General features: G+C 39.2%; 1 protein-coding gene across 1 annotated transcript; it reads left to right on the forward strand.

Annotated features, from left to right (window-relative positions):
- The first annotated feature begins 898 nt into the window (after positions 1-898).
- acvrl1 (activin A receptor like type 1) lies at positions 899-14,219 on the forward strand. The gene is made up of 10 exons (XM_057363209.1): positions 899-1,399; positions 7,000-7,092; positions 7,333-7,551; positions 8,990-9,171; positions 9,475-9,574; positions 9,707-9,853; positions 10,036-10,311; positions 10,659-10,856; positions 12,083-12,213; positions 13,249-14,219. The coding sequence occupies exons 2-10, from the start codon at positions 7,002-7,004 to the stop codon at positions 13,393-13,395; spliced, it is 1,491 nt and encodes a 496-aa protein (XP_057219192.1). The 5' UTR covers positions 899-1,399; positions 7,000-7,001; the 3' UTR covers positions 13,396-14,219.
- The last annotated feature ends 1,144 nt before the right edge of the window (positions 14,220-15,363 follow it).

Here is a 15,363-nt window from a genome sequence, read left to right on the forward strand (position 1 = left end):
AAAGAGAAGTCTTTTTTCTTATGTGTTATGCTTATGATGTGGTTAATCTTGAATCCTATCTCTGTTTTGTTGTAACAAACAAGAGAACGTTATTTCCGTTTCCACCGTCTGTGAGAGATGGTATTTAGGGCTATGGAAACTTGCTAAGTGGTTTTCTTTCAAAGCTCAGGAGACCAAATGGACATTTGTTGACATACAATAGGAGTATAGAGTCATAATCACAGTTCATCCGATAAATTGGTTGTAAATGAATTTAAGGCATGTTTTAACATTGTTCATCTTGTAATCTCTTGATTTAAAACAGTAGTATTTTGGCAAACTTATTTTCACAATATCTCTAAAAGAGACACTTTCTATACAACAATCTGAGACTCCTCTTTGCCTCATTCAACCGTATGGAAGTCTTCAGGCTTCTTTGGTAGATGTCACAATAACCCAAGGTCGCGCCGCCTTCAGCAATGTCCCAACTGTCCATCTGTGTTCAATCTCCTTTAAAACCACAAGCTCATGAAAGAGCCCCAAGAGGGATAGCCAGATGCATTACTAATCGCTGATTGGTTATTTAAATGTTACTTTAGTCCAAATGACATTTAAAAACAGTCCCCTAACCAGAGTAACTTTCTTGCATCCTTGGTTATCAGCCCAGATCAATTGGTGTGACCCAAGAAATACGCGCTGTCATAACAATAGGGTAACTTTTGTATTATTTTTAACTAAAACAATATTTGTCAATGAATACCACAGACTACGTTTACAAAAGCAATGTGCAAAAAGTAATCACCTTTGAAGTTCTCCTCACAAGTAGCTATGAGAAAAACAACAGTTGTGGAAAAAGGAAAGGTTCGCGAGCAACAGGAAAACAGCTATGAAAGCGCATTTCTAGCGAACCCGGGCACAGACAATGAGGGGTGGGACAAAACGGTATATTTCTGTAACTGCGTAATCTAACCCTTAAATCAGCGACAAGTTTGCTTTAGACTTGTCGAGAAAAAGTCTTAGGAATTTGATTTGGGAATGTTTATTTCCAAGCGGAAGATTACTGTTTCTTCTCCGAGAGCCAGTTACTTTTCGGTTTATCAGCAGAAGATTTGTCTGGAGATATATGTGTACCACAGCCCGATCTACGCATGAGGAAATAGGAAATAACATTTCGTATTGTGAGTGCGGTGAGGACGAAGGAATTGACCATACAGTATACAGTGGGAAATGTCAGGACGCGGAAAAGTTAAGGACCCATCACATCTGGATATGACTTGCGCGTGCGTGCTTCGCTGATTTTTGTATATTCGCGGTTATAAGATTTTACATATGTTTAACTCTGTAAGTAATGAGAGCATACATTGAAAACAGATGAAGTTTGATCAGCTGGATCTGTAAGTGAACGCAAAAGGAAAAACAGGTAGGCTAAGTCACTTATTTAAGTTTTCCGATCTTTCAAATCATTACTTTGCTTTATGGAGTCAATAATTTGATTGGATACAAATGGCATTTCGTCAGTAAAAGCTGCTTTGTGATATGGTTTCCTACTTTAAAGGGTCATGGATAACTGGTAATTACAAATTTTACCCTTGTTTGCTTTATTTATTTATTAAAGCATCATCGCAGAAACAATCTATAGCAGACTTCTTTATTTTTCCCTTTTTTCCTGATTGTGGAAGGTGCTCTAGAGACTGGTTTTATTTATTTGTTTGTCAAACTGATTAAATATGTTGTAACTCCTAAAAAACAAGAAGAGCTTCTGTGATTATAATTATTTTATCATTATAGTATACCCTAGATATCTTTGCACAAAAGACACAGTTTACAGGAATCCCTGTTACATTCAACAGGCAGGGACAGAGCTGCAGATGAAGCTGTATCAAAGTTTGATTTCAACTATTAATCTCACCATGATTTTAATCTTTGACATGACCTTACTTGTTCAATAATAACGATATCACGGTTATATTTTCACAAAATGTTCTTTACATTATGTAGGATGGTTTTATGTAGAAAACAGTGATCACCCAAAAATTACTTTAGATGCGTTTTCACAGGCAGGGTTACATTTTTCAGAATCATAAGGAGCTTTATTGCCAAGTATGTTTACACACACAAGGAATTTGACTTGGCGACAGGAGCTTAGTGCAGAAGAAAGTGTACACATGGTGCAAACATAGTGCAAATATACATTAAGATAGAAATAATTAGAAATGAAATAAAAGCAATAATGCACTCTATACAAAAAGTGAAAAAATATAGACAAAAAACAACATATCATTTTTTTAAAGAGTGTACAGATGTGTTATTTACAGGTTTAACCGATTGTTTCTTATGATGTAGGCTACAGTTTCCAGATGCTATGTGCAATGTGCAAGTGTGCAATGTGATGGACAGTGTGTAGTAAGAGCTTTTAATTGTTCAGGCTGTGTATAGCCTGCGGGGAAAAACTGTTCTTGTGTCTGGCTGTTCTGGTGGTCAGTGCTCTGTAGCGCCGGCCAGATGGCAACAGTTCGAAGAGGGAGTGAGCTGGGTGAGTGAGTGGGGTCCAAAATGATTTTCTTAGCCCTTTTTCTCTTTCTGGAGGTAAAGATCTTGGAGGTTGGGCAGGGGGGCAACAATAATCCTCTCAGCAGTCCTGATTGTTCGTTGTAGTTTCTTAATGTCTGATTTAGTAGCTGAACCAAACCAGACAGTTATGGATGAGCATAATGTTGAGCCCCAGGTTGTTGTGATTGCACCAGACAGCCAGCTCTGCAATTTCCTGTCTGTAGGCAGACTCGTCTCCATTGTGGATGAGGCAGATGATGGTAGTGTCATCTGCAAATTTCAGGAGCTTGTCAGAGGAGTCTTTTGTAGTGCAATCGTTTATATACAGTGAGAAGAGCAGTGGGGAGAGTTGGGTCAGTTTGTCTGAGAGATGGTATTAAAGGCCGAACTGAAGTCCACAAATAAGATCCTTGCGTAATTCCCAGGTCTGTCAAGGTGTTGTAGAACATAAAGCAGCCCCATGTTGACTGCATCATCAACAGACCTGTTTGCAAACTGAAGAGGATCCAAGTGTCCAGTGATGTCCTTCAGGTAGGCCAGGACCAGTCTCTTAAATGACTTCATAACCACAGATGTGAGAGCGACAGGTCTGTAGTCGTTAAGTACAGAGATTTGGGATTTTATGGGGACCGGAATGATAGTGGAGCGTTTGAAGCAGTGGGGAACTTCGCACAGCTCCAGAGATCTGTTGAAGATCTGTGTGAAGATGGGGGCCAGTTGGTTAGCGCAGACTTTTAAACAGGCAGATGAAACACCGGAGCTTTCTTGGTCTTCTGCTTCTTGAAGACCCGGTTCACATCCTCTACACATACCTTAAGTGCAGGTCGAATGGTGGGGGAGGAAGGGGGGGGGTTGCACAGGGGGTGGGTGAATGTGTGAAGTGCAGATCAGAGCGGGTGTGGAGTGTGAGTCTGGTCTTTTAAAAAAAAGTCTGGTCTTTTTTATCTCTGTAGATGTGAAATGCTGGTGCTCACTAAAACATTCAGGCATGGCGGTTCTTTCTAACTGCAGTCAAAACAGACAAGTTACTACAGCTGCAAGATGGTACCCGAGATATGCAGCCGAATACTGAATGTCCTTTTTACAATTTTAATATTTTTTCTATACAGGAGCATACAATGCATTAGTGAAAGTGACCTATTAGTCAGATATGGTGACCCATACCCGAAATGTGACCTCTGCTTTTAACCCATCCAGAGAGTAGTGAACATACGCACAGCAAGTTGTGAACACACATACACCCGGAGCAGTGGGCAGCTGTCACTGCAGCGCCCGGGGAGTAAGTAGGGGTAATGTGCCTTGCTCAAGGGCACCTCAGTTGTTACCCGCCAGCCCTGAGGATCAAACCGGCAACCTTCTGGTCACGAGTTCGACTCTCTAACCATTAGGCCACGACCGCCACGTGACATGCTATACTCGACTATCATTTTAGGCATACAAGCTGATATTGAGAAATTTGAATTCTTGTATTTTTTTAAATGATTTGCTGACTTGCAGTGCATTGAAAATGCAAAAGTGATTCAGCTACAAGATCTAAAAAATAGCACGTACACATTTCCTTCCAGTTCAGAGAATAAGTCCTGAGAAAAGTGGAAGCAGAATTATAAGTGTACTTTTCGTTCTCATGAGACTTTTGAGAGAGAAATGCTGACAAGCCGGACGTTGAAACAGGACTTACATTTCATAGTCTTCTTAATCTCTGATTTAAGGCGGTGACGCTATCTGATTTGAGAATCATCCTGGCACCCTAGAAATAAAGATCAGCATTTCCACATGGGTGGGGTTGTTTTCCTTCACAAATGTGGCCCAGAGGGCCCGGCAATTACTCATTTTTTTGTGCATTGAGCCTACGTGACAAAGTTGTTTACACTAGCCCACCTGCACTTACATTGGCATGCTTAAATGGATTACTTAAAAGGCTACCGCACAGACAAAGCAACTTCTGGAATTGGGATGTATATGTCTACATAAACCAGTGGTCATTCATATATGCGTGTGTGTGTGTGTGTGTGTGGGGGGGAAGGGTAAACCCTACGGTATGGGGACAAAATGTCCCCACAAAGATGGCGATATCGAAAATCCTTGTCCTTGTGGGGACATTTTTTTGTCCCCATGAGGAAACAAGCTTATAAATCATACAGAATTCACTTTTTTGAAAATCTAAAAGAGCAGGAAGTTTTTTGTGATTGTTAGGTTTAGGGGTGGGTTAGGGGTAGGGAATATGATATACAGTTTGTACAGTATAAAAACTATTGCGTCTATGGAATATCCCCATAAAACATGGAAACCCAACATGTGTGTGTGTGTGTGTATGCGTGGGAAGGGTAAACCCTACGGTATGGGGACAAAATGTCCCCACAAAGATGGCAATATCCAAAATCCTTGTCCTTGTGGGGACATTTTTTTGTCCCCATGAGGAAACAAGCTTATAAATCATACAGAATTAACTTTTTAGAAAATCTAAAAGATCAGAAAGTTGTGTGTGATTGTTAGGTTTAGGGGTTGGGTTAGGGAATATGATATACAGTTTGTACAGTATAAAAACCATTGCGTCTATTGAATGTCCCCATAAAACATGGAAACCCAACATGTGCGTGTGTGTGTGTGGTCTTGCGGACCCCCGACTTCAATTTGTTTGTTTGATATAATTACAAGTGTAACAGATTAGACTGACAAACTGACTTACTGTATATATCCATTACAGGGGCGTAGCAGAACTTTTTTTAGAGGTGGCCATTTAAGACCCAGTGATTTTATTAGGGTGACCAAAACATCCTTACAGACCGAAATTCTTTAACTTCTACTGTAATTTACACCAATTCTTCATTACACATAGTTTGCTGGTCAAAAACATACACAAAGAACGTAAAGTAAACAATTTATTTGCAATGCTTTCATGTGATAACATTATTTTTAAATAATTTGCTAGCTATCATTTGCAGTAAGGTAGCATTGTTTATAGAAAATAAACATTGCAGTACCCCAACTTAAACTTTTGCGAAAATGTAATTAATGAATGAAATCCAGTTAAACAAGACTGATTTTACTGACCTGGTCCTTCTGTTTGCGATGAACTTCCATGGTACACAGACAGTACATTGTCACGAAGCGGTTAGCAGCTGTTCAGCTATAGCGGTCAGACTGCTTGCGTCAGTGCGTCAGCGTATGACATCATTTTAATGCGAGAGTAATGTTCTCGCGTTACTTTCAGTGCATACGCTAAATGATCTGCGCAGCACTTCGTAAACTCCGACACACATCTTAAAAATGCTTCGCACAACAGAGGTGGCCAGATAGGTGGCCATCCATCATTCAGGGGTAGCCGTGGCCACCCATGGCCACCATGTAGCTACGCCCCTGATCCATTAAGATAACTTCTCAGTCATATGTGTATGATATTGCTTTAGGAAGAGAAGGCTCTGTTTACCGATCTGTTTCAAAACAGCTGACTCTTTTTTTCCATGACATCACGTAAGTAAACAGTGTACCTATTTAATTAAAGTGTTGGGGAGACACTGTATGTTTTGCTGTTTTCTGAAGCCTTAGCCAACACGATCTTACACTGGCCGCGTAAATGCATTTTTAATGCATGAATTTGATTCCATCTGCTGATAAATATAAACCCATGTGGTATCTTGAACGTGGTATATCTTTTTTCAAAACACCTCAAAATCTTTTCTTGTGTATTTTTGGAAATACTAGCTGGTCTCAAGATGACTTTTGGTGAATGGGAATGGAAATTTTCCCTGACATCTGACAACCAGAAAGTATCCAAATACTGTATGTTTTAATCATTTTACATCTAAAAAAGGTTTCTTTAAAATATATTTAAAAAATATATATTTGTTATATAATGCAATGACATTTATGTATGCACCATAAAGATGCAGAGCAGATTCATTATATGTACTGTATTTGTCATTTCCAGGTTCTTACATTTTTCCAAGTTAAAAGTGGCTTGAAATCCAGGCCAACAAATTGCATGTTTTCCATCATCATATAATTAAGTTTTCACACAGCCATTGTGCTTGCGTGACCAGGCGACTTCCAGGCCTAGAGGAACAAGGAATCCGGAGTCTCTGGACGGCTAGCCGGGTGCGGCCTCTGAATGGCAGGAAGTATAGCCATCAATATTTACTCTGCGTGTGCAGCAGCCAGGGTGTCTGCGAGGACCAGTGGTACAGAGAAAAGAGAGGCAGAGCCGAGCTGCTTTCACTAAAGTCCTCTACCACCCACTCGGACTATAATTGCAGCACAGACAGACTGACTGGCCCTGACCATTTGCCTTTTGTGTGAACTAAGATTATCGAACCGCCTTTTTCCATTAAGGGCTCTTTTGTTATTAGATTCCAAGACATTATAGTGCAACATGTTATTGTATGATTGCAGTATGGAACGGTGCCTTGTAAGTGCCCAATCAGAAAAGGATGTTTCATTCTGTATTGTGATTCTGTATTCCCTTTTTCTTAGAGATGAAGTCTGCCGAGGTGTTTGCGGTCCTGTCTGTTTTGGTAAATTCAGGGCACTGTTTGCAGTGTTATGATCCAGCCGATTTGAGTAAAGGTACAGTGTTTTTTTTTTCATTATGTCCCAGTTTAATTTGCAAACTGTATGTACATTGAATCAGAGATTTGTTTTTCATAAGCAATCAAAGGAACAAAGTGGAAATTGTGTCTTGACAAAGAGGAAGTTGTGTCTTCCTGCTTTGTCAAGACAGCTGTGTTTGTCAGGACACCTTTAAAATGTCTTTAATTTCAGTCCTATATCACACTTTACATTTCAACCTCACTTTCTTCTCAACAGACAAGGTGGTGCCTTTACAGTGTGCATGTGAGAACGTTTATGACTGTGTTAACAACACCTGCTGGGGCAATTACTGCTACCACACTTTGCACAATGAGGTAGAAAGGAGAGGCTGTTTTCAAACCTTCGAGCAGTGCCATGTGCCTGATATTTCTGGACTCTATTGTAATTGCTGCTTCACACACTTCTGCAATGAAAATTCCGAAGTACCTGCAAAAGGTCAGTAAATGTACAAAGAAACAACCCTGCGGTGCATTTAAATGACTTACATTGACGTAATTATTGCTAGATACATAAACCAGCAACCCTTACAAAAACAGGTATACTTCAAGTTAATTGTATTAAGTAGACATAAGTAAAGTTTAATTACAGTTAAATTTACTTTATGTAATAAGTATACTTGTAGATTTCAGTACTACTTGGGACTAAATTGGTGCACTTTTTATTTTATAAAAATATACTTTACCGTGGTAAACTTTGAGTACATACTGTAATTAGTTTTAACATTTTTCATTTGTATTGCAATTTTCAACTATACTACAAGTGAACCTTTAGGTCTACTGATAGTTTACTACTATCAATAACTGTAGCACATTTTTTAGTTTATGAAAGTAAACTTTGAAGTACTCTTTCAGCAAACTACAAGTGTAAGTAGTGAAAATGTACTTAATCAAAAAAGACAATCATAAGCCAAGTATACTTAGAATAATTTGATTGTGATAAACTTAAAAGTATAAATGTGCAAGTACAGGCCTATAAGACTCTCACTGCATCCCAATTCGCATACTATCTGTCCTAGTATTCGAAAATTAAATTAGTATGTCCCAAATCGTAGTATGTTGAAAAGAGTATTCCAAAGATTCCCGGATAATCTACTACTTCCAGTAGAAATTCAAAGTGCAGAATGATGCACACTCTAGTTGTAAGTATAAGTCAAGTATACTTAAGTGTAGTTTTAAAAGAGCAATGTGGAATGAATTTTAGCGGCATCTAGCGGTGAGGTTATGAATTGCAACTAACGGCTCAATCCACCTCTTGCCCCTCCCTTTCGAAGCACTATGGTGGCTGATACGGATCTATGATGTCGTCACGTTTCCGCTTCTTTGCCGAAGGAAATAACATATTTATGGAACTCACTCTGTAGAGCAGTTTGTCTGTTTAGGGCTACTGTAACAACATGGTGAATTCCATGCAATCTCATGGTGAACATAGATAGAAATAATAGCACACTTGAATAAACTTAAAAAATATTTTTAGGATAATTTTGTCATGGGGGTAGTTTACTTTCATTGCTATATTCACAAAGAGCCATTTGCCTGGCTTTGCATCACCTAAGCATCTATTGAGGTTTTGTTGCTGCCCTCTAGTGCTGGATTCACTGTAAAATGAAACATTGAGTACTCTTCAACTCAAAATTTCAATTTTTCAGTTGGCTCAACTTTTGTGAATTTTGCAAAGGCGTGTTAAAACGACTGTTGCCCTAAGTATCACAAATATGAAAATTTAATTGAGCCAATTGAAAAAAATACAAAAAACAAAGTCAACAAAATTTGAGTTGGGCTCTGAATTTTATATAGATGATATATATACACGAGTTGATAATGAACATATGTCACCTCATAAAAGCACATGCAGTTAAACACCACTGTCATTTCAGATCTTGTACAGGAGAAATCTATGGTTCTGTTGGTGGGAGTGCCTGTGTTGGTGCTGGTTGTAATGTCTATGGCGGCCTGCGGGCTTGTATTGTGGCTGCGTACAAAACGACAGCACACCATACTGGTGGATCATAAAACCTCCATGATCAAAGTCCCTATTGGGGGAGACCCTACTTACGGGGTAAGAGACAACAGTTCAGACCTGTGTTATTGTATTCCATGCACAATGTGTTTGACTGATTTCACAATTCACATTCTTCTCTGTAATTTGCTAATCATAATTAATCTTGATCTGATGTTTGTTGTGCTTTTAGAAATCCAAACCGAAAGCCTAAATCTCTTTGGTATCTTTCTTTCAAATTGAATTAATTCAGTTCAAAAATATGAGCTATGATAAAGACTGTTATAAAATAGTTTGACAGTAGCTGTGTATAATGTTTTAGCTTTGACAATGATTGAAAAACGTATAATTCTCTATTTTCAGGATATTTTTGATGAGTTTTGTACATCGGGCAGTGGCACTGGGCTGCCTTATTTGGTGCAGATGACCATGGCACGACAGATCTCTCTGGTTGAATGTGTAGGTGAGTGAAACGTTCATTTTTCAGTCACTACACTGTTCGAAAACAACCCTGCAACAATGCATTGATCATTGCTACACTTTACTATACTAAACTATGTCATTATTAACAATTCCCCCTGAATGCTTCTGGCAGGTAAAGGACGTTACGGAGAGGTGTGGAGAGGTACCTGGATGGGAGAGAGTGTAGCTGTTAAGATCTTCTCCTCTCGTGATGAACAGTCCTGGTTTCGAGAAACTGAGATCTACAACACCGTCCAACTGAGGCATGAAAACATCTTGGGTAAGTTCCACCCACAGTGTGCATTTTTTCCTAGCTCGTGTGGGAAGAAATCATTTGGAGAGTACTTTTGCAAACATATTAAGTTCTGGCTTGCAGAAACATCCCCCAATTATGCAACTTTTGATTAAAATGTAATATCGGTCTCTCTCGCTCTCACACAAGCACTTTTTTCTCATTATCAGGTTTCATAGCATCAGACATGACATCGAAAAACTCCAGCACTCAGCTGTGGCTGGTCACACACTTCCATGAATTGGGCTCTCTCTACGATTTCCTGCAGTACAGCACGCTGGACCCGGAAGGTTGTCTGTGCATGTGCCTGTCCATAGCCAGTGGCCTGGTGCACCTCCACACTGAGATACTGGGCATGCAGGGCAGACCAGCCATCGCACACAGAGACCTGAAGAGCCGCAACATTCTGGTGAAGAGAAATGGACAGTGCTGCATTGCTGACCTGGGTGAGAAAGTAGAACTTAGAGTCTTAAAGGGATAGTTCACCCAAAAAGAAAAAGAAATGACTCACCATCATTTCATTAAAAAACCTATGTGACTTTCACTCTTTGGTGGAAGAAGCTATTTTAAAGAATGTTGGTAACCGAACAACATTGGCCCCCTTTGACTTCCATTCTATGGACACAAAACCACAGAGACATTTCTTAAAATATCGTTTGACTAAAACCCTAGCAGCCATTTAGCCACACCCCAAACACCACTTCAACCCTGTATCAACACATTAAGAACAACTCAGAACACATAAGCATTGCTTTTAAAAAAATTTCAAATATATGTTTGTTTTAACCCTTAGGTCTTGCTGTCATTCACTCTCAATCGAATGACTATCTTGATGTCGGCAATAACCCAAGAGTGGGCACCAAGCGTTATATGGCACCTGAGGTTTTGGACGAGAGTATTCGTGTTAACGTTTTTGAGTCCTATAAACAAACCGACATATGGGCTCTGGGTCTTGTCCTGTGGGAGATAACTCGTCGAACTGTTGTAAATGGTAAGACAAAATAATAACTCTATAATAACTGCTCCCATTCTCTGCTCTTCTTACTTTAATATATTAATTATGTTTCCAAAATATCAAACATGTTGGTAAGACTGAGGACACCAAAATAGTTGTTTATGAAGAACCCCCAGCTAAGTAATTCTAAGTAATGAAGTTTTAAGTGAACTTTTCAGCTTGTTATGAAAGTTATTTCACAGCTGGATCTCAATATTTTCTTCAAAACTTTTTTCTGTTGCTAAGCAACTATCCTCAGCATGTTCGTAATAGATTTATCACATAAGTTTCTTCGTTTTACTTCTCCCCCCATTCCTCCCCCAATGTTTTCTCTCTGTGTGTGTGTGTGTGTGTGTGTGTGTGTGTATGCGTGGGAAGGGTAAACCCTACGGTATGGGGACAAAATGTCCCCACAAAGATGGCAATATCCAAAATCCTTGTCCTTGTGGGGACATTTTTTGGTTAGGGGTAGGGAATATGATATACAGTTTGTACAGTATAAAAACCATTGTGTCTATGGAATGTCCCCATAAAACATGGAAACCCAACGGGTGTGTGTGTGTGCGTGCGTGCGTGCGTGTGTGTGTGTGCATGTGTGTGTGCGTGTGTGCGTGTGTGTGTGTGTCTGTGTGCCTGCTCTATCCACCTACGATTAGCGGTCCAGTAATTATAAACAATCTTATCTGGTGTCAGCACTCCCTTTCATAAAGACCAGATGCGGTCTCTCTGTTTCTCTCTCTCTCTCTCTCTCTCTCTCACTCACACACACTTTTAAGCCAACTTTAAACCGGTCCTTTTCATGCATGTATGGTGATAGTGATTCTCAGCTTGCTGTCATTTTGAACTGTACATCGGTCATGTTGCAACCTTGCATAGTTTTTCCTGGCTTTCAAGGATGAAGTTATACCCATGTTGCAATCTGACTTTAACTAGCCTTCACCAAATAACAAATAGTCACATTGCTCAGTTTATTTTACACAGCTTTGCTCTCAATAGCTTTCCACCAATAATGCCAGTTGCCATACGCACATGTAGGCCTTCTGGAGAATGTCCAACTCTACTCCCGCAGTATAAGTTACTGCCAACCTTCCTCAATATCCAAACCACACTTTCAAAAGATATGGTCAGAACAGACCCTTAGTCTCGGCATACATCCACATTATTGTCAGTAAAAAGACGAATGTAATGTCAGCGAATGTTGAGCGAATCTGTGGTCTCCTCAGGGATTGTGGAGGAGTACAGACCGCCGTTCTTTGACATGGTGCCCTCTGACCCCAGTTTCGAGGAGATGAAGAAAGTGGTGTGCGTTGACCAGCACAGGCCAAGTCTACACAATCGACTACACTCTCATCCGGTAAGATAATGAAACATACCAGAGACACGGACCTCATGTTTAAGACTTGGACTCCAGTCAGATGTTAGACAAGGCTTTGTTTTGACAGCTGCAATCTGCAGCAATTTGTTAGGAAAGCAATAAATGTTAATGTGTGTGGGACAAAAAATTATATCAATCTATTATAATTAAAGAATTAAATCTTTAATTTTTTGTCAGTGGCGGAGGGCATATTTGTTGTACATGAACACAGTAAATTGAAATTTAGCATGATATTTTTTCATCATTAACTTGATCAGTGTTGCCCAAACTTTACACATAAATAGTACACATAAATACTCCAGTACCCCAGTTTGGAAACCACTGACCTAGATAAAGGAAAGCAGTTATTGTTGCAGCTAGTATTGTAGCATGTTTTTCTCTCCCAGTGATCTGTTACAAAAACCCGTGTGTCCTTATTTTAGAAGTTACATAAAGTCGGCCAATCAAATTGAAACTGGCAGTTTCACCCAGCGCTTGCTGTTTTTGCGTGCCATATGCATCAGACAGTCAGGAAACAGACAGCGGGTGGTGCTTGTGTGTGGCGTCTGAGCCCGAGACGAGCACGCAGCTTCAGCAGCAACATTAAAGAAGGAAAAAGGCAGAGGAGTCTAGACGCTGGATTTGTTGTTAGATGCTCTACGAAAAGAATTTTCACTTAGAGTCCATATCTGTGGTTGTTTGACACATTAGACTTTTTAAAGTCTGGCACATACACACGCGCTTCCTCCTACAAAACAACAGTTATCAAATAAAAAAACAGTTTTAAAAGACAAATATAATTATGACACGTTTTACAGAGGGGTCATTATTGTTTGTTTGTCAGAAGTTGGTCAATTTAAATTTGGGTGTACAGTTAAATGCACGGGAAATCTGTTTTGCTTCTTTGTTATTGTTGTAACATTTGAAATAAATTCCAGACACAGTCAGCTATATTCTCATAAACACACACCCAAGAGAAGCAGAAAACATGACAAATCAAATGATTATTTCCCTCTTCTTTGTTTTTCTGTCAAGATCCTGTCCGCAATTGCCAAGATTATGAAAGAGTGCTGGTTCCAAAGCCCCTCGGCTCGGCTTACCGCCCTGCGTGTGCGCAAGACCATCTCTAAATTTGACCAGGACCATGACTACAATATTGACAAGCTTAAGCTGGATCTCTAATAAACCTCCCACCATGCAATACCAAATAAGTTCATTTCAACCGGACCCACATTGCATATTATTCATCTAAATACTGATATACTCTCTTGATGTGCCTTTCAAAATTTTATGTGGTTATGTCTTAATCCTCCTCTGAACATGGTTTATCTTCTATTGACAATGACTCACTGTGGCAAGTTGAGCCCATAACGGCTGTTAAACGTTTCCTGTGGAATATATCCACACGACTGCCCATCTAGGATGACCTGCATATTTAAATACAGAGATTCATCCGTTACTGAAATTAAAACAGGGCTGACAATATATAAATATATCTTTTGCATATAATTTTTTGTAAATTGAGAAGGTATTGTCATGTTCTCCAGACAGAATGTGGGTCATTCTGGATTTCCTAACTGCAGGGCTTCCTGAAATTCTGATCTTCCTGGACATTACTCTTAACTTGGAAGGCTGGCACATGCTTTAGACTGTTTTTGTTGCACTTTGTGTAGCTGCTTTTCAGCCCTATTAAGGACTTCGTATTTAAAGTATGTTTGTATGTAAGGCCTTTTTTAAAATTAGAATGAACCATAACTGCTATACATCTTGCACCAAGAAAGTATTAAATCAGAGGATATATTACAGTAATGCATTGTTTTCTACGAGATGTAATGAAATCATCAGTTAGCTATGCTTTTTCTTTTTTACAACTTAAATGTATAATATATTTGCTGTTTGAGAAATTATCATCATCATTGAAAATGTGTCTACTTTTGCACACAACTATTGTCTATTATAATTTTCACTCCAAAAAGTATGTATTGTAAAGTTTAATAATAAAACGTTAGAATATTGACGCAGGCTTTGAAAATTATTTAAATATTATTTAATAATTTATTTTAGCAGTTTTGTCCACTAGAGGGCGTCGTTAATTGCAATTTTTCCTGAGTGCTACTTTCTTACTGCCTCTGTGCCAATGTTATGGTTAACGAATACAACATCATTTCAGATAAAACTAAAGTTAAAATAAGACGTCTGTTTTCTCTGGCCACAGTAATTATTGTTATAAACAATCTTGCAATTGTTGTTCAGTACAAGACCTTCTAGATGACCTGAGTACCCTTGGGAACCACCAAGACACTCCTCGATGTTGTTGAACAACATTTTACATATACAATACAGAATTCATCCTTCACGATCATGTTTCAGACCGACCTATATTTACCCCCACGCAAACAGATATCTCACATATCTTATTCAATGAAATGAGACTGGCAAATGGGTGTCTTTCCGATGTAAATCCCTTCCTACACACACTGACACACACACAGAGGAGGGCAAAAAAGCAGATGCCCCACTCATTGACATAAGATGCTTATCTTGTGTTTTTCCAAGCCAAAGTTTCCCTTTAGTGTGGCTTGTCTGTCTTGCTGTCAGACTGCATGGTTAAAGTGAGAGAATGGGCATTGATTCAGTCTGCCTGTTTATCTATATCTGTGCCTCGGTATATCCATCTGCGGTAAAACACAGAGGGGCTTTGCTGGAGATAATTCCCCAGTACAGCCCCACTTTGCCTGTCCAGTCAGATGAAGAGAGGGTTATTTTTAACAGAGCACAGGAGCTGAGTATCAATAGCCTGCCCAGCATAAAAGAGCTTGGTCAGTCTCGTTTCTAAGGCCAGTAATTTAACTGTTTTTGCATGTTTAATAAAAATTGTTTTTACCTTTTAAATGCTGTTTGATTATTAAATGCCTGCGGAGAAAATGAAAGGGGAAATATTGCAACTCAGCTTATAAAGTGTATAGCTACAGTCAGGTCAGATAAGAATAATAAAACATGTTTAAGTAGCTGTGATGCTTATTGGGGTCGATTTTTTTATTAAATATTTTTTACTGAATTATTGGAGAGACCAGGCCTTAAAAACCTCCCATCTTTTACACTTATACCCACAGTGAGCATCAGCAAATGAAAAATGATTGTCATGGCAAC

This window comes from Triplophysa rosa, linkage group LG21 (genome assembly GCF_024868665.1).
Source record: "Triplophysa rosa linkage group LG21, Trosa_1v2, whole genome shotgun sequence".
Lineage (NCBI taxonomy): Eukaryota > Metazoa > Chordata > Actinopteri > Cypriniformes > Nemacheilidae > Triplophysa > Triplophysa rosa.